Source organism: Silurus aristotelis, assembly GCF_946808225.1.
Source record: "Silurus aristotelis genome assembly, chromosome: 8".
Lineage (NCBI taxonomy): Eukaryota > Metazoa > Chordata > Actinopteri > Siluriformes > Siluridae > Silurus > Silurus aristotelis.
In genome coordinates, this window is record NC_139581.1 from 1,966,444 (window position 1) to 1,990,751 (window position 24,308).

At 42.2% G+C, this 24,308-nt stretch overlaps 1 protein-coding gene across 12 annotated transcripts in view; it reads right to left on the reverse strand.

Annotated features, from left to right (window-relative positions):
• Positions 1-556: 556 nt before the first annotated feature.
• Positions 557-24,308, reverse strand: part of kif1ab (kinesin family member 1Ab) — a 52,482-nt gene continuing 28,730 nt past the window's right edge. For 6 of the 12 annotated variants that reach the window (XM_083547730.1, XM_083547735.1, XM_083547739.1 and 3 more), the window contains 23 exons: positions 21,085-21,203; positions 20,231-20,316; positions 20,014-20,149; positions 19,193-19,367; positions 15,313-15,403; positions 15,048-15,166; positions 14,795-14,850; positions 14,451-14,559; positions 14,252-14,318; positions 13,781-13,865; positions 13,334-13,439; positions 13,223-13,246; positions 12,042-12,156; positions 9,744-9,877; positions 8,974-9,035; positions 8,721-8,866; positions 8,208-8,387; positions 6,973-7,044; positions 5,916-6,034; positions 5,658-5,771; positions 5,311-5,503; positions 4,796-4,914; positions 557-2,242 (listed from right to left, as the gene is read on the reverse strand). In XM_083547730.1, the coding sequence (XP_083403856.1) occupies positions 2,200-2,242; positions 4,796-4,914; positions 5,311-5,503; positions 5,658-5,771; positions 5,916-6,034; positions 6,973-7,044; positions 8,208-8,387; positions 8,721-8,866; positions 8,974-9,035; positions 9,744-9,877; positions 12,042-12,156; positions 13,223-13,246; positions 13,334-13,439; positions 13,781-13,865; positions 14,252-14,318; positions 14,451-14,559; positions 14,795-14,850; positions 15,048-15,166; positions 15,313-15,403; positions 19,193-19,367; positions 20,014-20,149; positions 20,231-20,316; positions 21,085-21,203 (2,470 nt within the window). In that variant the 3' untranslated portion in view covers positions 557-2,199. The remainder of the gene's footprint in view (positions 2,243-4,795; positions 4,915-5,310; positions 5,504-5,657; positions 5,772-5,915; positions 6,035-6,972; positions 7,045-8,207; positions 8,388-8,720; positions 8,867-8,973; positions 9,036-9,743; positions 9,878-12,041; positions 12,157-13,222; positions 13,247-13,333; positions 13,440-13,780; positions 13,866-14,251; positions 14,319-14,450; positions 14,560-14,794; positions 14,851-15,047; positions 15,167-15,312; positions 15,404-19,192; positions 19,368-20,013; positions 20,150-20,230; positions 20,317-21,084; positions 21,204-24,308) is intronic. The other 6 variants (XM_083547731.1, XM_083547736.1, XM_083547740.1 and 3 more) reach the window with 2 other exon arrangements.

Here is a 24,308-nt window from a genome sequence, read left to right on the forward strand (position 1 = left end):
TATATATATATATATATATATATATATATATATATATTCAACATTATTGAACATGATCAATGTGAATGCTGACTGCACCCCAGGTCTCCTCACCTTCTCATTTACATCAGTATCTGACTTTACTAACACCCTTTAAGTTGAATGAATCTTTACAAAATCTAGTGGAAGGTATCTTCCCAGAAGAGTAAGGCGCAGGTGCAAATAGGTATTAAATAGGTGTTTTGTGATCTTCACAAAACACAGACCAGGTCAGGTGTCCACATACTTTCGTCAATCACAATAAATTGAAATCAGGATTCCATTAGCAACCATTACACACAATTTTAGTTTTCCAGCAGGGGGATGGATTTTTGAAAATTCTCCTTCTTTTCAGATTTCAGGACGTTTTAGATTCTGAAAGTAGATTCGGAAAAACAATTAATAATTATAATGTATAGAATATGTATAGATTATAATACACATATATATATATATATATATAGTGTATATATACACTGTATATATCTGATAATCTAAGCATGTTTTTTTTCCTTCAGATGCTCTAACTAACACACACACACACACACACACACACACACACACACACACACACACACAAACACACACACACACACAGTGCTAGCTGATTATCAGAACAAGTTTTGTGGATTAAAATAAAAAACATCAGTAGACAATTTATATCTAAATAAATAAATTATATAAATAAATAATGTTAGAAACATACAGAGTGAAAATAAAAAAAAAAATTGTAATAAAATGTTCTAAATTAATAAAATACATTTAGAAGAAACTTCTCATTCGCTTTGTTTAAAACAGCCTTCAAAAGTTTTGGTACTTTTGAAAAGCTGTGCACATCAGCACCACCTAGAGGTCATCCAGTATCCTTCTCTTTCTCTCTCTCTCTCTCTCTCTCTCTCTCTCTCTCTCTGTATATATATATATATATATATATATATATATATATATATATATATATATATATCGTTCTCTCTCTCTTTCTCTCTTTCTCCTTCACCATGGGATGATTGCTGATTGTTTCACTCTGTAACCATGACAATGGCTACTAATTGGTGAAAACATTCCCATTCCTCTCTCTGTCCATCCAGCGCAGACTTCCTGTTAAAGCTATAACGAGTTTCCGGTTTACACAATCAGCACGATGTTTCCTCCTTGTAAAGTCTCAGTGGGTTTTCTTTTAAAGCTGAATGGCGCCGTCTAATCGGGACGGAAAACAACATGGTTACCTGACCCCTACGTCGCATGAGCGTTTAAACGTGAAAGTTTTATTACAGATGTCACATGGAGAAACGAATCCCATCCGAATAGGGCCGATGAACACGGGCCCTCATTTCTGTCTCCTCGCTTCACTTCACTAGATGGAGTTCACACACCTCACTTTTCTGCAACCTGAACTTGCCTTTATACATTCACAAACTCAGATACTTTTAAAAGAGATTGGAGATCACTGCCACGCCCATGATTACAAATCTGTTCCAGCCTCTTTCCTAAATAAATAAATCTTATACTTGGACCTCATTTTACATCGTGGATATTAGTTTTACTTAGAAATTGTCCGTTTCTTGATGACAAATCCTACACGAATGAAGGGATTAGAATTTTGTAGATATGGAAGGTAATGAGGACGACATTTCCTTCAGAAAACCCCGTACTGATCGCATTTAATCGATTTGTAGTGTCTCAGGAAAAGCTCAGGGAAAAACAGCACTAACACACATCGAACTTACAGAAGCGCACACACGCACGCACACACACACACACACACACACACACACACACACACACACACATACACACACATACACATATATATGCAGCATTGTGTTGCATTTACAGCAGCTAAACTCTTTATATTCAAAAACGAAGTTATCACGAAGAAGCAGAATTTTACGGCGAGTTACAGTACTTTTGCTAATGACATACACACACTCATTCATACACACACACAAACACACACACACACACACACACACACACACACACACACACAAAATCTTTCTGTCTCTCGCTCACACACACACACACACACACACACAGACACAGGCAGGGGGCAGTAGAGAGGGAGGCAGGCAGGCACAGGCTATTGTTATTATTATTATTATTATTATCTTCACAGCAGTATTTACACCGCAGGAGCTCATCGAGTTTCCGCGTTCATCACCGGACCTTCCTGGTTTTCTTTCACATCCTCATCTGTGCTGATTTCGTCCTGGAGAGTTTCGACCTGAGGAACAAGAGAACGAAAAATAAACCAAAATGCAACTCACAATGCTGGAAAGGTGCTCGACTGTTTCCACGCCTCGCCTGATTAATGTTTTATCTCTTATTTACTGTGATCTCGAAATTCCAGAAAGCCCTTAAAATTATTAAAGGAGACCTCTTAGGGCTTCTGTATGGAACGTGAATGCGATAGCAAACAGGACAGCTGTGCACATCAGCACCCCCTAGGGATCATCCAGTTTTCTTATGTCAGTATCCACTTTCAGTGTTTTTATTTTTCCCTCTCAACCCAGTACATAAAAAAAGGAAGTCAGGGTGTGTTTTTTTTCTGTAGATTATACTAATTAAAGTAAATTTCTTTATTTTATATGAATAAATAAAAGAAAAAAGGTTTATGTTTTAAATCTTGCTGTTAAATGTTTGTGTCTGTTTGTGTTTGTTTCCCAAAAACAGGACAGAAACACACACTGAGACCACCAGTCACAACTAGGCACTCTAGGCATACCCACACTTAGACACCCTCCAGTCACCCTCACTCACACCCAGACACTCTCAGACACCCCAGTCACACCCAGACATTTTTAGACACCCCCAGTCACACCCAGATACTCTAAGACACCCACAGGCACAGCCAGACACTCTTAGACACTTCCAGTCATACCCAGACACGCTGAGACACCCCAGTCACCCCCAGTTACACCCAGGCACTCTAAGGCACACCCAGTTTCAACCAGACACTCTTAGACACCCCCAGTCACACCCAGACACTCTTAGACACCTCCAGTCACACCCAGACACTCTTAAACACCCCCAGTCACACACAGATACTCTGAGACACCCACAGACACACCCAGACACTCTAAGACACCCCCAGTCACACCCAGGCACTCTGAGACACCTACAGTCACAACCCAGACACTCTTAGACACCCCAATCACACCCAGACACTCTTAGACACCCCTGTCCCACCCAGACACTCTTAGACACCCCCAGTCACACCCAGACACTCTTAGACACCCCCAGTCACACACAGATACTCGGAGACACCCACAGACACACCAGACACTCTTAGACACCCACAGACACACCCAGACACTCTTAGACACCCCCAGTCACAACCAGACACTCTTAGACACCCCCATTCACACCCAGACTATCAGACACCCCAGTCACACCCAGACACTCTTAGACACCCCCAGTCACACCCAGACACTCTTAGACACCTCCAGTCACACCCAGACACTCTTAGACACCCCCAGTCACACCCAGGCACTCTGAGACACCTACAGTCACAACCATACACTCTTAGACACCCCAGTCACACCCAGACACTCTTAGACACCCCCAGTCACACCCAGACACTCTTAGACACCCCCAGTCACACACAGACACTCTTAGACACCCCCAGTCACAACCAGACACTCTTAGACACCCCCAGTCACACCCAGACTATCAGACACCCCAGTCACACCCAGACACTGTTAGACACCCCCAGTCACCCTCACTCACACCCAGACACTATTAAAACCCTCCAGTCACACCCAGACACCCTTAGACACCTCCAGTCACACCCAGACACTCTTAGACACCCCCAGTCACACACAGATACTCTGAGACACCCACAGACACACCCAGACACTCTGAGACACCCCAAGTCACACCCAGGCACTCTTAGACACCCCCAGTCACCCTCACTCACACCCAGACACTCTTAGACACCCCCAGTCACACCCAGACACTCTTAGACACCTCCAGTCACACCCAGACACTCTTAGACACCCCCAGTCACACACAGATACTCTGAGATACCCACAGACACACCCAGACACTCTGATACACCCACAGACACACCCAGACTATCAGACACCCCAGTCACACCCAGGCACTCTTAGACACCCCCAGTCACACTCAGACACTCTTAGACACCTCCAGTCACACCCAGATACTCTTAGACACCCCAGTCACACCCAGATACTCTTAGACATCTCCAGTCACACCCAGGCACTCTTAGACACCCCCAGTCACCCTCACTCACACCCAGACACTCTTAGACACCCCCAGTCACACCCAGACACTCTTAGACACCTCCAGTCACACCCAGACACTCTTAGACACCCCCAGTCACACACAGATACTCTGAGATACCCACAGACACACCCAGACACTCTGATACACCCACAGACACACCCAGACTATCAGACACCCCAGTCACACCCAGGCACTCTTAGACACCCCCAGTCACACTCAGACACTCTTAGACACCTCCAGTCACACCCAGATACTCTTAGACACCCCAGTCACACCCAGATACTCTTAGACATCTCCAGTCACACCTAGACACTCTAAGACAAATTAAAATGTGCAGACACACACACAACACACACACCAGGATACACAGAAACACACACACTCAGACCTGCCCAGCACTTTTGTACATCACTCTGGACAAGGGCGTCTGCTAAATGCCGCAAATGTAAATATAAATGCCCACACACACACCACAACAGACCATGAGACACTGACACACTCAGGTTCTCTGAGGACGATGAGGTTGTACCTGATGGTTCCAGCCAGCAGCGGGTTGAAAGCATAGAGCCAGTCGTGCAATTCTTTATCATTACTGGCCTGCAGGAGAATCCCACGATGCTCAGTGACCACAGCGAACGCATTCGGGGTCTGCAGATGGAGTAATTCCATACGTTACACAAACACACAAAGGAAGAGAGAAAGAAGCAGTGATAGACTGAAAATCTTTCAAAACAAACATATAGAGAGACGTGTGTAGATAAAAGCATAGTTAGAGAAATAAACAAACATAATAATGGACAGACGGACAGGTGTGTAAATGTACAAAGAGAGAGAGAGGCCAGACAGACAGACAGACAGACAGACAGACAGACAGACAGACAGACAGACAGACAGACAGACAGAGAGATAGATAGATAGATAGATAGATAGATAGATAGATAGATAGATAGATAGATAGATAGATAGATAGATAGATAGATAGATAGATAGATAGATAGATAGATAGATAGATAGATAGATATTTGAAGGTAAGACCCGTCTCACCCTCTGCAGGCCGTGTTGCTCCTCGCTGTACTCCACCTGGGTGGAGGAGAGGTTAATGACGGCTCTCTCCACACTGTCTCTCTCACTGCGGTACAAGTAAACGTACGGACGCCGCACCACCACATATCGCTTTACCCAGCCGCTAGTGTGGGGCTCCAGGAAGTGCAGGTAGCCTTTCTTAGACACTATGGGGCTGCAGGAACCAAAACCATCAACATTTGACATTTCACATCATCACCACCGTAAAGTCCTTCACGATATTTAAATGTTGCATTCGCGACATATAATTTCACAGGATTTATTGAACTAAAGAGCACCAGAACGTCCTTCTGAGTCTGAGCGAGTACCTGACACGGATCTCCTGGATGTTGGGGACAAATGTACAGGTTCGAGGTTTCCTCTCCTCAGGACTGAATGGGTCCAAATCTGGACTGGAGGCCCCAGAGCGAGTCTCTGCAGCACTGTATCACACACACATACACACACACACACACACACACACACACACACACACACACATACACATTTTACACATTCAAGTGTTTATATGCATATATAGAAAAGTAAATTAAATGAAACCATAAAAAGGGCACAAAAATACTGACCTGAAGTCAAGGTTTTCAAAGTGACCGTCCACCAGAGAGGGACATGTAGTGGACGGAGTGAGTGAGCTCAGGGCGGATGAGGAAATGTCTCTCAGCAGAGATGCAGACATCTCGGAGAGCTACGTGAGCAAGAGGAACATCGTACGATAAATTATCGGATATTTTCAGTTCGCACAATCACTAAAGGATGGAGGGAGGAAATAAAGGTGTGGAGGAAAGGAATCGATCGATTTCACACCACTCTGTCTAAAGCAAAAGGAGATAGAAATATTAACGGGTTTATAGATTTTTTTTACTCAAATGAGGATAATATAGAGCTGCTTTATATGAGTGGCACAAGGTCAGATTTCTGAGAGGGCTATCTAAATGCTGTAGAGCAAATTTATAACCGCTCTTTAAAAAAAAATTTAGCCAAATTGTCGCTGGTCTATTTAAATGCGGTAGAGTGAATTTACGACAGATTTATGGCCACATTATCCACATGAGCAGCTTTATAAGTGCTCTATTTAAATGAGGCAGAGCAGATTTATAAGCAGTCTATCTATATAAGATAAAGCAGACTTCTGGCCACTCTATCAAAATAAAACAGAGCTGGATTGTGCCTGCTCTATCTAAATGAACTAAAACAGATTTATGGCCGCTCTATCTGAATGAGCTAGAGCACATTTTTGACTCCTCTCTACATAAATACAGTCAACAAGACGTTTAAAATTCTGTAAAGATAGAGTGGATTTATGTTTTTGTTTTTCTGAAAACAAGGTAAATATATAACTGCTCCACATATATTACGTACAGCAGATCCTACTGCTTATTCTGAATAAAGTAAAGCTGAAGGATCAGGTTCTTTAATGCAGGTTTGTGACTGCTCTAGATTTACATTCACCGCAGAAATGCCTTGAGCTCGATTAATACGTCTCTGTGCAATAACGCAGAGGTGGATCAGCTCTACATTTGAAGTCGAGAGGCAGAACAGAGCAGAGTAGAAGGCTAGAATGAATGAATAAATGGAGAAAAGAGATGAGGCCCAGGGAGGGGAACAGAGGTGCTAAAGTCTCACCTTGCTTTCACTGGCACTGCTGCTCACCTGACTAAACTGCCTGTCAAAGGTGTGCATGAGCAGGCGCAGACACTGCAGACCAGAGCGAGAGCATTAGCATCAGAACACAAGTTTAGCTTTTTAAAAAAGGTTATGTTCCTGTACAGATGTGTAGCATTAATTCTTCATGAAGAACTTCAGTCTATCGTCTCTTTATTTGAAATTAGGTACCGTATTCTAAAGTGTTCAGACATGAAGGCACAGTTTTTTAGGTAGATAACATCGAATAATCATCCCTATGGATTCATTTAGCTAGATAACCTTAAATATAATACTTATTCAGCTATTTCTTTATTTATTACACATTATCTATAGTAGATTTTTAGGGGCGTTAGATACAGAATAAAACCTTAATTCAATAGCCGTTTAGTTTAGAGTTACATTGAAAATTTGATTATGTTTATATGATTACATTTATATGTTTCCATTAGTTAATTTAGTCAGATTCAGTTTAGAACATTTCACCTCACGTGTCACGTGTTTATTTTTAGCTAGAAAACATTAGCTCTAATATATCTAATATATATATATATATATATTTACTGTGGGGGGGGAGGGGCTAAAATAACAACATTTATTGTTAATTTGTTTAGTTAGCTAGAAAAAATAAAGATGATGTTTCTATAGTTACGTGTATTTGTTACTAATTCAATCATATTCAGTTCGGAACATTTGATCTCATGACTATCTATCTATCTATCTATCTATCTATCTATCTATCTATCTATCTATCTATCTATCTATCTATCTATCTATCTATCTATCTATCTATCTATCTATCTATCTATCTATCTATCTATCTATCTGAGCTAGAAAACATCAGATATAATATTTTTTGGGGAGCTAGGTTAAAAACAACAGAAAATCTAGTGTTCCTTTTTGTAAAAGTTAGCTATATTAATAAATATGATGTTTCAATGTTTTGTTTTTTTTGTTCTTACAAATAAATTAGTTCAGATTCAGTTCCGAACCTTTGATCTCATGTCTGCTTGTATATGCATCACTAGAATACATTAAATAAAATGTTTGTTTTTTTGTTGGTTTGGTTGTTATAATTAGCTAGCTAACTTTAAATCTATTGTTCCTACAGAGAAAATGTAGCTAAAATACAATCTTATATCTACTTGGTGAAGTTAAGCTAGAGAACATGAAATATAAAGTTTTTTGTTAAATTTAGCTACTGCAACGGCGATCACCTTAGCCGCCAGCTCCCTCTGTCTCTCAGTGGTTCCCTCCAGGACGGGGCTCCCTGTCGGACTGGGACTCGGGGATTTGGGCGACTCCATCAGGTCTTTACTGCACAGAGACTCCGGACTCAGCAGCACTGATGCTTCCAGCTTTTCCCTCAGCAGCAGGTAGTGTCTGGTTTTCTCCACCTACACACATAATTCAGCCAGATTACATTGTACATCTGTTCTTCCTGTAGTTCTATTCAGATGTGGTTATGACCAGGTGTTTTTGGTTACATGTAAATAAATAACAACATTTTGGTCTCTAGATTTTAATTGATTGTACACTTTCTAGTCATATGTATAAATCTGGGTGAATGATGGATTAACAATGGAATCTGTAGTAAAGTGCTAAAATATAGCAACCTAAAATAGGGTTAGGTGTTGATTATTGATTGCTCTGATGAAATGTGGGAGTGTTCAGGTTTGATAATGGTCACAGTCTTATTTTTCATTTCATTATGTCTCTGGACTCTATACCTCCTGCAAGAGACTGAGCTTCTCCAGCTCCCACTGATGATCCAGGATGAGGCTGTCACTGCGAGGCCTCCAGCCAGCGAGGTTCTCTTCACCGCGAACATACGCCACCGAGGTGTCCAACACACGCCGACGTCTCCTCTGCATTCCTGATCACACACACACACACACACACACACAGAGGATTATAACAGGATAGCTGATTATAACAGCAGATGTTATAATAATAATAATAAACTACAAACAGGTTTATTACCTGGACTTCCAACATCTGCCATATGGCACAGACTGAGCTCGTACACTCCAGTTACACGGTTACTGAAAAAACCCCACATGAGTCAGAAGATTCAGTTTACAGTCAGCTACAAATCAGACGATTGACTATATAAGAAAATGGGACAGTATAAGACCACTGACCATAAAAAGAATTGGGGTGGCAAAAACCTGACCATAAAAGGAAATAGGACAGAATAAGATTAACCATATAAGGAAATGGGAGAGGATTAAACTATTGACCATATAAGGAAATGGGAGAGGATAAGACTATTGACCATATAAGGAAATGGGAGAGGATAAGACTGACCAAAAGGATATGGGACACAATAAGAGCACTGACCATATAAGGAAACTGGACATGATAGAACTGACCATAAAATAAATTGGGACAGAATAAGACAATTGAGCATATATGGAAATGGGACGGCAAAAACCTGTCAATATAAAGAAATGGGACAGGATAAGACTGACCATATAAGGAAAATCAAGAACAGATACATAAAGAACGACAGACTGTAGATGAAGGTGTAAAATGTGGGAATAAAATTGTAACTAGCATGCTAAATCGTTGCTAAGCTAACCGATGTTAGCGGCAAGGTAATAAGATTGAAATAGAAACAATGGGTTACATAACGGAGGTATTTTACGTTACAGAACACCGGCTGGCTGAAGCGCTACGCTACAACTTTCTCCAGTCCTATGCTGAAATAATAATAAATATGGGCGTGGCCAGGACAGGACACGTCTCACCTCTCTAAGGGCCTGAGAGCTCCGGTGCTGAACAGGTTGCGGATGGAGCGTGAGGCGGGAAGCTTGGCGTCTCTCGAGTAGAACACCATGCAGAAGTCTTTGGTGATGACCGTGGGCTGGGTGCAGTTCTCCATCTGAGGGGTGTCAATAAAACAAATAAAAAACACATACTGATAATGATGATTAATATCAGTGTACAGACGATCGGAAAAAAAAGGAAAAGTTCCTGGGTTTTAGCTTTTGTGTTAAAGTTTGATTTTGTTGTGTTATTACATCATAAAATACAACGGCCAATCAGGATGCAGCGATGGACATTATTATTATTATTAATATTTATATTATTATTATTATAATCCATTTTAGAAGAAATGCAGCTTGTTCATGTATCAAAATAAATCCTTTTAAATGGCATTAAAACTCTTAAAAAATATATGAGTTAATATCATACCTCACATGTTATTACATCATTAATTACAGCAGCCAATCTGGTTGCAATATGCAAATGACAGTGTTGTGATGTCAGATATTGTTCTCGGCAATATCACAAAGATGTTTTTTCATATTATTGTGTATTGAATAGAAAACGAGGTATATCTAAAATATCATAGTTTATAGTTTCTATACTAATTATATTATAATTTTTATATTATTAATTAAATAAGTAAGAAACATATTATTTCAATCAAATTATTTGTAATTAAGTTGAATTAATTTTTTTAAATAGATTTTAATTTTATATATATATATATATATATACATTTTACATTCTGAACGCAGTTTTCTGAACCCTGACAATTAACAAAATGAAAATCAAATTAAAGCCTTTTTTTTTTTATTTTATTCAGATGTTTTTTACACACGTTATGCTATATGTTATATATTTTATTTAATCATACAGGTACATGTAAGTTATAAATGAAGGTACATTATATAGACAAAAGTTCTGGGACACCTGATTTTTCCAGCCATATGAGGTTCTTTCCCAAACTGTTATCAGAAAGTTTTACGCATACATTTGTATCGGACGTCTTTGGATGCAGGAGCATGACATTTTCCCTTCACCTGAACTGTGAGACTCAAACCTGTTCCCCTGTGCACAAAGCAAACTCCATTAAGATCTGCTGTCTATGGGTTGGAGTGGAAGATCTCCTGCTATAGAGCTTTAAATCTATTAAAAACTTTTGAGATTTACGTGACGCTGACTGCATCCCAAGCCTCCTCACCCTTGTGGCTGAATGAGCACAAATGTCCACAAGCACACTCCAAAATCTAGAGGAACATCTTCCCAGAAGAGCAAATTGGAACTAAATGTGGCTGCGATGCTCAAAAAGCACATACCATACTTATGACCAGGTGTCCGCAAACTTTTGGAAATATAGTGTAGATTGCTAGCTAACACTAGCTAATGTGCTAATGCTATCATTAATATGACCGTGTTGAAGAAAAGGCTCCTTGATGGCATCAGGAATAAACCTTGAGAGAAAACAGACTCAAAAGGAAAACCATCCTCATTCCCAACACCGAATTTCTATTTATTGCAGTTCCATCAATGTTACCAATGACGTCTACTGCAGTATTTGAAGTGACTGATCAGGAGATCAACATAAACATATCAGAGATTATTCACACCAATTCTCACTGAGATCAGTCACACCAAACAGTGCAGTAAACGTTTTTGGAGTGATCACCTGCACCTGTTTTTGGAGTGATCACGGAAATCTTTGGAGTAATTGCTCAAAAGACCCATTTACCCAAATCCAGATCTGAAGAAGAATCTTTTCTATGGACCAGTGATCAAGAATGTATATATATATATATATATCATGTACGATACTCTATGAAAGGAACAGCTCGGGGATTCTTTATTCTATTTGGCAACCTTTTTTAGCTATCCTGGAAATAATGGCAGCTGAAGAAGGTGGTCTACCAGCACAGTGGTTAAAATGTTAAAGTTCTGGTCAGAAGGTTGTGAATTTAAATCCGGCACCAATAAGCTGCCACTGCGGGGCCCTTGAACAAGGCCCTTAACCATAACTGTTCTGTGATATGAAAGAAATAGTTGTACATCTGCCAAATGCTGTAAATGTAAATTAAGAAGCGGACTGAATGTTCACGATCCTTTTCTCGTTGTGTTTTTGGGAATCTTTTTGATGGTCTGGTTGTTAATATCCTCTTTTTCTATGAGGGAGTTTCTTTTTCCTTTTATCCTTTCTTTTCTTTCGTGTTATCACTAGAACTGTGATGCATCGGTTGCAGACTTGAAATTTGCGTCCTCGATTGCGAGTGTAAACGTTTTACCGCGAGGTACGCCGAGAGCGTGATGTAGATCTTCTCTCCGTACGGCGTGACCCGGTTTAGGAGCAGGGAGTTGTGCATGGAGCTGTCCCACGCTGCCTCGAAGCGGTAAAACGTCCTGCAGGGAGAAGCAACAAAAAAACGAGAACGAGTAAAACCGCGAGACGATCACGTCGTTGTGAAGATCCTGTCTTTGGGTGAAAAGCTGAAATGACGATGATGACTTGATTACACGCAACACTACAGTTTCACACACAACATAATTTAACCTACATTACATTAACTCCATAAAATTTAGTTATGTCGCCTGTTCCAAACTGTGGAAACGTCGGGCGCCCCCTGGTGGCCACAGTAATGCATTTAGCGCTCATTCACAAATTTTTAAACTTTTTCAGCACTTTTGAATAATTATTTATTGATATTTCTGATATATATTGAGATGTAAAGGAATGCTGTTAGAGATAAGGGAAATATGGAGGCTTTTAATAAATATTAGAAGCTAAACTGAATGGTTTGGACATGTGCAGAGGAGGGACATGGGGTATATCAGTAGGAGAATGCTGAGGATGGAGCCACCAGGAAGGATGAAAAGAGGAAGACCAAGGAGGAGGTTTATGGATGTGGTGAGGGAAAACATGCTGGTAGTTGGTGTGAAATAGGCAGCTGTCAGGGGGATATGGAGACGGATGATCTGCTGTGGCGCCCCCTAATGGGAGCAGCCGGAAGAAGAAGAAGATGTAGAGGACAGAGTAGTATGGAGACGGACGATCTGCTGTGGCGACCCCTAATGGGAACAGCCGGAAGAAGAAGAAGAAGAAGAAGAAGGAGAAGGAGCTAAACTGAGATTACAATTAAATATGAACTGGAATTGATGATTCTCAAAAGATGAAAATAAAACCACAATTATTTACACATCACAGGCTGCAATGGTCCAGTCGCTGATCAGAAGCAGTAAAAAGACGGGGTTACTGAGTGAATCTGCTTTAGATTGAAATTACGACGAACATCTGAGTAGACGCGGTTCCCACTGCTGCTGACGGAACACGTTTACTCTCAGAGACACAAATACACAACTATTCGAGTGCTACAGTATAACATGCAGTAGTGAAGATTCTCCTGGAGCTGAGAACCAGGACATGCTCATTATTACAACATGCAGAGCAGGAAACAGGAGGAGAAGGTACCTATGATCAAATCCCAGGGAAACGCTATGAAGGAGAACAGCAAGAGAGCAGAGAGTTACACTGATGAGTTACAATGAGTGTGTGTGTGAGTGTGTGTGTGTGTGTATATACCTATCGTCGTATGAAGGTTTAATGTAGCAGGAAGACAGGATGTTGAGGGACAGGATGTTGGGATCGATGATGGTCTCATCAGCTTCAGGATTGTTACGGATTCGACCTGAAGGAGAAACACGGAGTATCGTTTACACACAAAGTCCAGAGAAAAGCAAAAAAAACGACAAGATGGAGTGACATCATAAAGATAACAAGATAAACAAACAAACAAGCAAACAAATATATATATATATTAATATGTCTGAATACAGTATATAAATAACGTATATAAATATAAAGGCACTGCTCATCTTGTGTTCAGGAAACAGAAAGACAGAATGACAGATTTGAGGTAAGTGTTGCTACAGTTTATATTTATACAGATGTTATTAAATAGATTTTTTTTTTACTGAAAATATCTGGCCTTTTTTTTAACGTCACTCCACATTAGCGATTAAATCTCACCGATAACGAGCTCCTTTACTTCCTTCCACTTGATGTCATGTCCTGTCTCGTGAGCGATCGTCACTCTGATCCTCCTCTGGATTCCCTGTGGAGAAAAAAATGATTAAATATACAACATTCCTGTGTAATAGTTTTTTAAATATTTCATTATATTAATTTTATTTTATTATATTATAATATCAAATTTTTCTTTCGGCTTCTCCCATTAGGGGTCGCTATAATAATTAATATTTATTATATAATATTTTAATATATAATAATTTAGATATTACAATATCATATATATTATAATAAAATAATAATTAATATTTATTATTAATATTATATTTTGATATTATAATAATTCATTTATATTAAATTATCAATATAGTAGAATATTTCATATTTAATAAATTTTATATACATATATGCATGAGCTTTTGTGTGTGTGTGTGTGTGTGTGTGTGTGTGTGTGTGTGTGTGTAAGCAGACCTGGTGAAGTAGAAATGTTCCATGACAGGGCATTCCCACTCTGTGATCCACTACAGAAGGGATGTACCTTAGGAACAGATATATCCTGTTATAATCCTTTGTGTGTGTGTGTGTGTGTGTGTGTGTGTGTGTGTGTGTGTGTGTGTGTGTGTGTGTGTGTGTGTGTGTGTGTGTGTGTGTGTTTTGAAGGTAAACTCACTCGCCGTTCGCCTCCAGCTCACAGATCTCAAAGAAGACCATCAGGTCGTATTTGCTGTGACACGGCCCGGCCGAGGAGCGAGCCATCGCACTCAGCTTAGTCGCTGGAACTAAGAGAGAGAGAGAAACCCCACACACACACACACACACACACACACACACACACACACACACACACACACACACACACATACAGATTACAATCATATTGTTCAGAAAGAAAGAGAGGAACAGCATGAATAAAAGTGTAGAGACAGAAAGTGTGTGTGTGTGTGTGTGTGTGTGTGTGTGTGTGTGTGTGTGTGTGTGTGTGTGTGTGTGTGTGTGTGTGTGTGTAAGACTTGCCTGGTTTGGATAACGGCATGATACGAGGAATCTGACGTCTCGAAGGACGCAGAGGACTGAAAACACACACACACACACACACACACACACACACACACACACACACACACACACACACTACTATTATAACTGAATCATTTCCCCAGTTTTCTGAATGTACAGGTGGTGTCTAAGCCCCGCCCACCGCTCACATACACACACTTTTTGGTAATGAAGTGGTGAAGAGCGAACGTTCTGCAGATGAGCTCCTCACCTGATGAGATCTTTACACAGAGGAGGAAATGGCTGCTTCTGATAATGTCCAAACACCTCGAACACGATGGGCTGAGTCTTAATGTACTCCACAAACGACTTCGTCACATCCACCGTGATCTGTAACATCAACCACACAAACACACACCACCATTAATATTCACATTTTTATACCAATTATATTTATAGAAATGGTCAGTTTTTAATCAGCAGTTTAATAATGAGAAGAAGAAAAATAAATAACATGAGTAAATATGCACACTGACATTCTGGACATGGTAGAAACCCAGCGGTGGTCCTCGGCCCGTGTTCTTCAGCGGCTCGGTGGAAAACGCCTCGTCATGCCGGTGGATGAAGCTGCAAATGACGAGAACATATGAAATGACTTTGATGAATTGTTAATTATTGTTAAAATGATCCAAATTTAGTTCCAGGAAGGTTTTTATTAACCCCTTACTTGAACTGCCACCTTAACGTGGTGGAGGGGTTTGAGTACCCGAATGACCCTAGGAGCTATGTTTGTCCGGGGCTATATGCCCCTGGTAGGGTCTCCCAAGGCAAACAGATCCTAGGCGACGGGTCAGACTAAGAGCGGTTCAAAAACCCTTATGAGAAAAAACAGACCAAGGACCGTGACGTCACTTGGAATGGCGCAGCCGGGGCCCCACCCTGGAGCCAGGCCCGGGGTTGGGGCTCGTACGCGAGCGCCTGGTGGCCGGGCCTTCCCCCACGGGGTCTGGTTGGGCTCAGCCCGAAGGAGCGACGTGGGGCCGCCTTCGCGTAAGCTCACCACCTGCAGGAGGGACCGTAAGGGGCCGGTGCTGAGAGGATCGGGCAGCAGTCGAAGGCGGGGGCCTCGACAAACCGATCCCTGGACACGGAAGCTAGCTCTAGGGACGTGGAATGTCACCTCGCTGGCGGGGAAGGAGCCTGAGATTGTGCGTGAGGTTAAGAGGTTCCGACTAGAGATTGTCGGGATCACCTCTACGCACGGCTTGGGCTCTGGAACCACACTCCTTGAGAGAGGATGGACTCTTCACCACTCTGGAGTTGCCCATGGTGAAAGGCGGCGGGCTGTTGTGGGTTTGCTTATAGCCCCCCAGCTCAGCCGCCATGTGTTGGAGTTTACCCCGGTGAATGAGAGGATCGTTTCCCTGCGCCTGCGGGTCAGGGATAGGTCTCTCACTGCCGTGTGTGCCTACGGGCCAAACGGCAGTGTAGAGTACCCGGCCTTCTTGGGGTCTCTAGGAGGGGTGCTGGACAGTGCTCCGACTGGGGACTCCGTCGTTCTACTGGGAGACTTAAATGCCCATGTGGGCAGCGACAGTGACACCTGGAGGGGCGTGATTGGGAGGAACGGCCCCCCTGATCTGAACCCGAGCGATGTTCAGTTATTGGACTTCTGTGCTAGTTACAGTTTGTCCATAACGAACACCATGTTCAAGCATAAGGCACGTGGCACCAGGACACCCTAGGCTGTAGGTCGATGATCGAATTTGTGGTCATTTCATTTGACCTGCGGCCATATGTCTTGGACACTCGGGTAAAGAGAGGGGCGGAGCTGTCAACTGATCACCACCTGGTGGTGAGTTGGATCCGATGGCGGGGGAGGAAGCTGAACAGACTCGGCAGACCCAAGAGTCCCGTTTGGCCGAGTCTCCTGTCAGAGAGATCTTTAACTCCCACCTCCGGCGGAGCTTTGACCGGATCCCGAGGGAGGCCGGAGATATTGAGTCCGAGTGGACCATGTTCTCCACCTCCATTGTCGAAGCGGCCGCTCGGAGCTGTGGCCGTAAGGTCTCCGGTGCCTGACGAGGCGGCAATCCCCGAACCCGGTGCTGGAAACCGGAAGTAAGGGATGTCGTCAAGCTGAAGAAGGAGTCCTATCGGGCCTGGTTGGCTTGTGGGACTCCTGAGGCAGCTGACGGGTACCGGCAGGCCAAGCGAACTGCAGCCCGGGTGGTTGTGGAGGCAAAAACTCGGGCCTAGGAGGAGTTCGGTGAGGCCATGGAGAAGGACTATCGGCTGGCCTCGAAGAGATTCTGGCAAACCGTCCGGCATCTCAGGAGAGGGAAGCAGTGCCCTACCAATGCTGTTTACAGTGGAGGTGAGGAGCTGTTGACCTCAACTGGGGATGTCGTTGGACGGTGGAAGGAATACTTAGAGGATCTACTCAATCCCGCCGTCACGTCTTCTATTGAGGAAGCAGAGGCTGAGGGCTCAGAGGTGGACTCGTCCATCACCCAAGCTGAAGTCACCGTGGTAGTAAAGAAACTCCTCGGTGGCAGGGCACCGGGGGTGGATGAGATCCGCCCTGAGTACCTCAAGTCTCTGGATGTTGTGGGGCTGTCCTGGCTGACACGCCTTTGCAGCATCGCGTGGTGGTCGGGGACAGTGCCTTTGGAATGGCAGACCGGGGTGGTGGTCCCTCTTTTTAAAAAGGGGGACCGGAGGGTGTGTTCCAACTATAAGGGGGTTCACACTTCTCAGCCTACCTGGGAAAGTCTATGCCAGAGTACTGGAGAGAATACGGCCGATAGTAGAACCTCGGATTCAGGAGGAACAGTGTGGTTTTCGTCCAGGCCGTGGAATACTGGACCAGCTCTATACCCTCTACAGGGTGCTGGAGGGTTCATGGGAGTTTGCCCAACCAGTCCACATGTGTTTTGTGGATTTGGAAAAGGCATTTTCCAAATCCGGGAGTATGGGGTCCGGGGCCCTTTACTAAGGGCTGTCCGGTCCTTGTACGACCGAAGCAGGAGCTTGGTTCGCATTGCCGGCAGTAAGTCAGACTTGTTCCCGGTGCATGTTGGACTCCGGCAGGGCTGCCCTTTGTCACCGGTTCTGTTCAAAATTTTTATGGACAGAATTTCAAGGCGCAGCCAGGGGCCGGAGGGTGTCCGGTTTGGTGACAACACGATTTCGTCTCTGCTCTTTGCAGATGATGTTGTCGTGTTGGCTTCATCAGACCAGGACCTTCAGCACGCACTGGGACCGTTTGCAGCCGAGTGTGAAGCGGCTGGGATGAGAATCAGCACCTCCAAATCCGAGGCCATGGTCCTCAGTCGGAAAAGGATGGCTTGCCCACTTCAGGTTGGTGGAGAGTTCCTGCCGCAAGTGGAGGAGTTTAAGTATCTTGGGGTTTTGTTCACGAGTGAGGGAAGGGTGGAACGGGAGATTGACAGACGGATCAGTGCAGCTTCTGCAGTAATGCGGTCGATGTACCGGTCTGTCGTGGTGAAGAAAGAGCTGAGCTGCAAGGCGAAACTCTCGATTTACCGGTTAATCTACGTTCCTACTCTCACCTATGGTCATGAGCTCTGGGTCATGACCGAAAGGACAAGATCCCGTATACAGGCGGCCGAAATGAGCTTTCTCCGCAGGGTGGCTGGGAGATCCCTTAGAGATAGGGTGAGAAGCTCGGTCACTCGGGAGGAGCTCAGAGTAGAGCCGCTGCTCCTCCACATCGAGAGGGGTCAGCTGAGGGCATCTGTTCCAGATATATATATAGACGTATAAGAGTGGAGGAAGGTGCACACAGGTGGACTATGTTCTATGTAGGAGATGCAACCTGAAGGAGATTGGAGACTGATAGGTGTTGGCGGGGGACAGTGTAGCTAGACAGCATCAGATGGTGGCCTGTAGGATGATTTTGGAGGATGGAGCCACCAGGAAGGAGGAAAAGAGGAAGACCAAGGAGGAGGTTTATGGATGTGGTGAGGGAAGACATGCAGGTAGTTGGGTTGAAGCCCCCTCCTTGGTCTTCCTCTTTTCCTCCTTCCTGGTGGCTCCATCTTCAGCATTCTCCTACTGATATACCCCATGTCCCTCCTCTGCACATGTCCAAACAATCTCAATCAGTCCTTTTTCACTTTGTCCAACCACCCGCCTTTCTGTATTCTCTATAGGAGTCTGACACTGGAGACTCCTTCCATTAATGTTACGATAAATCATTTATTTTTATAAATAATTACACTTTTGTTTTTACTGTTATTTATCACTAGAGCACCTGCTGTACACCTTAATGCACATGAGCTGTTGCTATAGAAACCATTAGAATGTATTAAAACTTCTTCTGACCAATCAGAGTCCAGAGTGCGATATCACTGTAGTATAAATGGCTGGAATCAGTTTTTGTAAACTCACTTGAACTGGCAGAAGATGTCTGCATACTCAGCCGAGATGCTGGACGCCTGCAGAACCGTGACTCTGAAGGTGAAGCTGCTTCCAATCTTCAGGTGTGAAAGTGTTTGTTCCTGTACGGCATCTTCTTCACCTTCCACACCTTCCTTCTGAGGACTGCCGGGAACATCAGGGGTGACTGAGGGGGAAGGAAACAGCGCCATTAGGAGGCGGGTTGGATTCACAGAAAGAATTTGACTTTGAAATTGTGGATGTCGGTGGTAGAGAAGAGAAGCGAGTTTTTTTCTTGTGTGATTTATGCTCAAGAGAGAAGCAGTATAGAAGTCGTTATAAACATTTCACTACATGTTTGAATTACTCTGTATGTGTGTATGTGATAAAATAAAATAAATATTTTTTGTGATTTAATTTGATACAGCGCCCCTGCAGCACAAAGGGTTAGGGGCCTTGCTCAAGGGCCCAACAGTGGCAGCTTGGCAATACTGGGGCTTGAACCCACAATTCGTTTCTGATCACTAACCCAAAGCAGTGAATTAACACACACATCAGTGTTACGTATTCGTAATTCAACAACTAGTGAAGAATTTTCTGGCAACAAACCTTCTTATTACACACTAGCAATATTCATGTTCTGAATGCAGGTGCGTCACCCGACTCTGAACATGAGGAACTTTCACAAATACTAACATAACATTCACTAGTAAATCCTTGACCCATGCAGTCTTAGTGTTAAACTGCTAGCCATGGAGGCTCCTTATTTATCTTATCTAGTCAACACTGTTGATGTAATTCCTAAATCTACCGTCATGGTGTCTCTCACGTACTGCTGCAGGTGTTGTTGTTGACCTCGTCGGCTGAGAGACTGGTTTCCGCAGCTTGACCTTCTCCCTCTACGATGCGAAGTTCTTCCTGAGACGTGTTCGAGTGCGACATTCCCCCTGAACATGATTCTGTCTGAAACTAAGCGCAGCCAAAACACAGCATTGTCACTCAAGTGTAGTTCTGGAATTCATAAAACTGACCGACCAAAGTGTAGCAAACCTTTTCAAACTGCTGATCCTCAAACGCGATCTTAGCCGTTCCTGACTGTCTGACGCCCGAGCCGTAATCTGGAGCTTCTTCATCAGCTGTGAGGAGAGAGGGATATTAAAGAGGGATGTCAGGATTAATAAAAGGGACCATGTTTATTTAATGTGATTTATAGATTTGGGGGCGGGGACAGGAATAGGTAATGTGATCTCTAGATTTAGAGGTGTGCAAAGAAAACTTTAGAAAAATGTAATTTTGGGAGAGGGCCCTTTTATAGAAGTTGAATGTTTAAATGTGGGGGTGGAGTCAAGCCTTTTCAAGATAATCTGTACATTTTAGAAGGGACCTGGTATATTAAGATGAGTTGTATGTTAGGCGGGAGGCCTGGTCTATTAAGATTGTTTGTAAATTTGGGAGAGGGGCCAAGCCTAGTTACATAAGTTGTATATTTGTTGGGACGGACAGACATATTAAGCTTAGTTGTAAATTTAGGAGAAGTTGTACATTTGGTAAAGTGGCCAATCCATTTTAAATATACTGTGAATTTATGTGAGGGGCCATGCTAATTCTAATTAGTTACAAACTTGGGGAAGGGACCAGGCCTATTATTTGTAAATTCGGTAGCAGGGCCAAGCTGATTTACAAATGTAGTCTATTCACATCAATTGTAACTTAAGAGGGAGGAGCCAGGATAATAAAAATAGCTGCAAATTTAAGAAAAGAGCCAGGCCTGTTTAAATAAATTCTACATTTATGGGAGGAGTCGGGTGTATTAAAATGAGTTGTACATTTTATGGAGGGATTATAATAAAAAGCTCTAATGAGAATATGTAGTATGTCTGTGAGTGTAAATGAGGTGTTGGTACCTGAGACGGCCTGCACGGCGACCCGGAGGAAACCCTTCACCTCGCCTTTCTCACTCACTATGGCCACACGGTGCACTAGAGGGACGGGGTACAGCAGGTTACTCAGGTACACAAATGCCCTGCATTGGAAGAGAATAAAAAAAAAATAGAAAACGAGTTAGAAGAGAAAAAAACGACTGCAGGGTGAAAAAAGAATCGACAAGGCCACACCACCACTTCACACAACAACACGACACTGACACGCAAAGAAAAGCAACCAAACAGGAAGCTGCTCCGGTGGAAAAAAAGCCCAAACAAAGCGTGTGCTGCATGTCTCATAAAGTCCAGTGAGTCCTCCAGTTCTCCAAGATCATCCAAACAAGACGATTCATGAATGAGCCTCATTCACTTTTAACTGAACAGATTCTCACTTTTATTAGCAGGTTACTTTTATAAAACCTTCATAGCACATGCATAAACACTGAGTAACATGCTTATAGAGCAGGACTCATACCCGGGGGTGGGTTTGACCCGTCCTGGGGGTTATTTGTGGACAATATGTTTTCCACAAAGCTATAATGATGTTCAAAAGTCAACAAAGGTGTCATAATGATTCTTTTATACTGACTTAAACCAACTCGTCGTTTCAGTGTGCTTCCTCATGTTTTATTAGCTACCAGCTATTAAACAGGATTAACCCTTCAGGATCAGAATCAGCTACACAAATACACTACGCTGCGCTGTGCTTACATTGTTAGCTACATAGCTAGGCACTTTTGGTAACTCAAGGCAAAGAAATATGTAGGCTTCGTGTAGCAATGCTCCTGTTTATTACTGAGAGCTAGTAAATAATAGCTAGCTATAAAATGGCTAACATGAAGCTGTTACTCTTTATGTTATCATAGTCATTTGTAAATTTGTTGTAAGAAAGTTGAACTGAGCGAACTATTTTAAAGTAACGCTGCTAGCATGCTAATCAGCTAATCATGACAGTTGACATTATGCTAGTCAGTTCCAGTCTCTGTACTGTTCAGGATGAAACGTCGCTTTGAAACAGTGTGATTGGATTAGACTGGACTGGATTAGACTAGACTGGATTAGACTGGACTGGATTAGAGTGGACTGGATTAGACTGGACTGGATTAGACTGAAGTAGGGAAGAAGTAAAGAGTCCTACAGCATGCAAGGAAAATAAAAGTGCTGAAAAGAATATAAAAAATGAGTGAATGTAGAAATCAATAAAGAATCTGGTTTTTGCTCGAGACAAATGAGCAGGTTTTTTTTCACTGCATCTCAATTTATCTCTCAAGTCATCTTAGAAATACATTCATTCATAATAAATTATCAACCAATTCAGCAATCAATTACTTGATTTATGAAGAGTATTTCCAGTATGATGAAATATAAATAATCAATTTGCTATATGATGTAAATCAATAGACAAGTTAATAATTAATTGAGTAATAAATAGGAAGTAAAGCATTAGCCACATAAATAAATGAATAATTAAATGAATAAATAAATTAGTTAATAAAGAACAAACAAATAGCTATTAAATATTTAGCTACATAAACAAATAAATAAATAAATGTTATTAAAAACTATACAAACGAACAAATAAATAAATGAAAGAAAAAGAAAGAAAGAAAGAAAGAAAGAAAGAAAGAAAGAAAGAAAGAAAGAAAGAAAGAAAGAAAGAAAGAATACAGATTTTTATACAAATGTATACATTTTTAAAAGTGATTTTTTTTTATAAATGTTATTCAGTGCTTATGCATGTTTTATAAAGTCATTCTGTATGAAGGCTCTGAATTGGTACTGGACGTCACATTCGCTTTACTACAGACTATAGTTTATGCTTGTTTATTTGTTTAGAAAGTGTTTCTCACCAAATCAAGCTGAAATGACTCTTAAGGCCAAATTTGATTGGCTGTGGGTGTGGCAGAAAGCGTGTCAGAGGGGAGGAGCTTATGACAAGATTGGTGAGGCGTAAAAACTGCCGCATGCTCAGATAAACCAAAAGTGTCGGGTGATTAAAAAAATAATAATAAATCTAAAATTTGGCTCCAGAGAGAAAAAACTTAAGGAAAGTTTTTCTTTTAAGTAAAAAAATGAAGAGTAAAAAAAGCATGAATTTCACTCCACATGAACTGAAACGTGAAATTAAAGCGAACACACATCGCAGCTCTCGGGGTGTTTAATGTGTGCAAACGGAAATAAAGATGTGTAAAGCCAATCGAGGGGGAAAAAAAAGGTTTAAATGTTGGGGGAACAGTGTTGAGTTCTGGCATGCCTGGGCGAGATCGCTGCAGTCGAAACCAGCTCTTTCATCCTGAGAACACGCATGACAAATCCAAACACGTGTGTCACAATGAAATCAAAGGAATTACGTCATAAAGTGGATTTTCAGTGAATTGGACTCACATGCTCACTGCTCATAATAATCACTGTAGCAGAATCACATTGGGGGGGAATTTATTCTAATTAAACAATTACCAATTAAATGTAGTAAATTGGTTAAATCACAGACAAGGTTCACTCGGGTTGCCATTACCTCGTATTAAAATAGATTTATGAGTAAATACTTTTTCCTAGTGCTGTAGGTCATGGAATAGAACCAGGCCATAAGATTCTGTGCTTTATGAACTTCCTATTCCACATTCAGTCTCCATTTGCTGTTATAATGAGCGCCACTCATTATATGTTCCACTAGATTTTGTGGAGATTTATTCAGCCACCAAAATGGTGTTATTAAAGTCAGGTCCTGATGTAGGTGAGAAGGTGAGGAGGCCTGGGGTGCAGTCATACTCTATAGCAGGAGATCTTCCAACCCATGTGAAGCAGATCTTTATGGAGCTGGCTTTGTGCACACAGGCATTGTCATCCTGGAACAGGTTTGGGTCTCCTAGATCAAATGAAGGGAAAATGTTCATGATCATGCACCCAGAGACGTCCGATACGTCCGCGTGCCTCCAAGTTTGTGGGAACATTTTGTGGGAGAACCACATCTGGGTGGAAATGTCAGTTGTCCTAATACTTTTTGCATCCACAACCATTGAACTCTGGATTGGAAGGTCAAGACCAAACTAGGCAAAGCCCTTAACCGTCATCTGCTCTGGTGCAAGTCGCTCTGGATAAGGACATCTACCAAATGTCATACATGTAAATGTAAATGCAAAATGTGAAGAAACCAGCATGATCTTGTCCAGGTGGATACTAAGGATGAAGAGAAGAAGGCTGTTCTG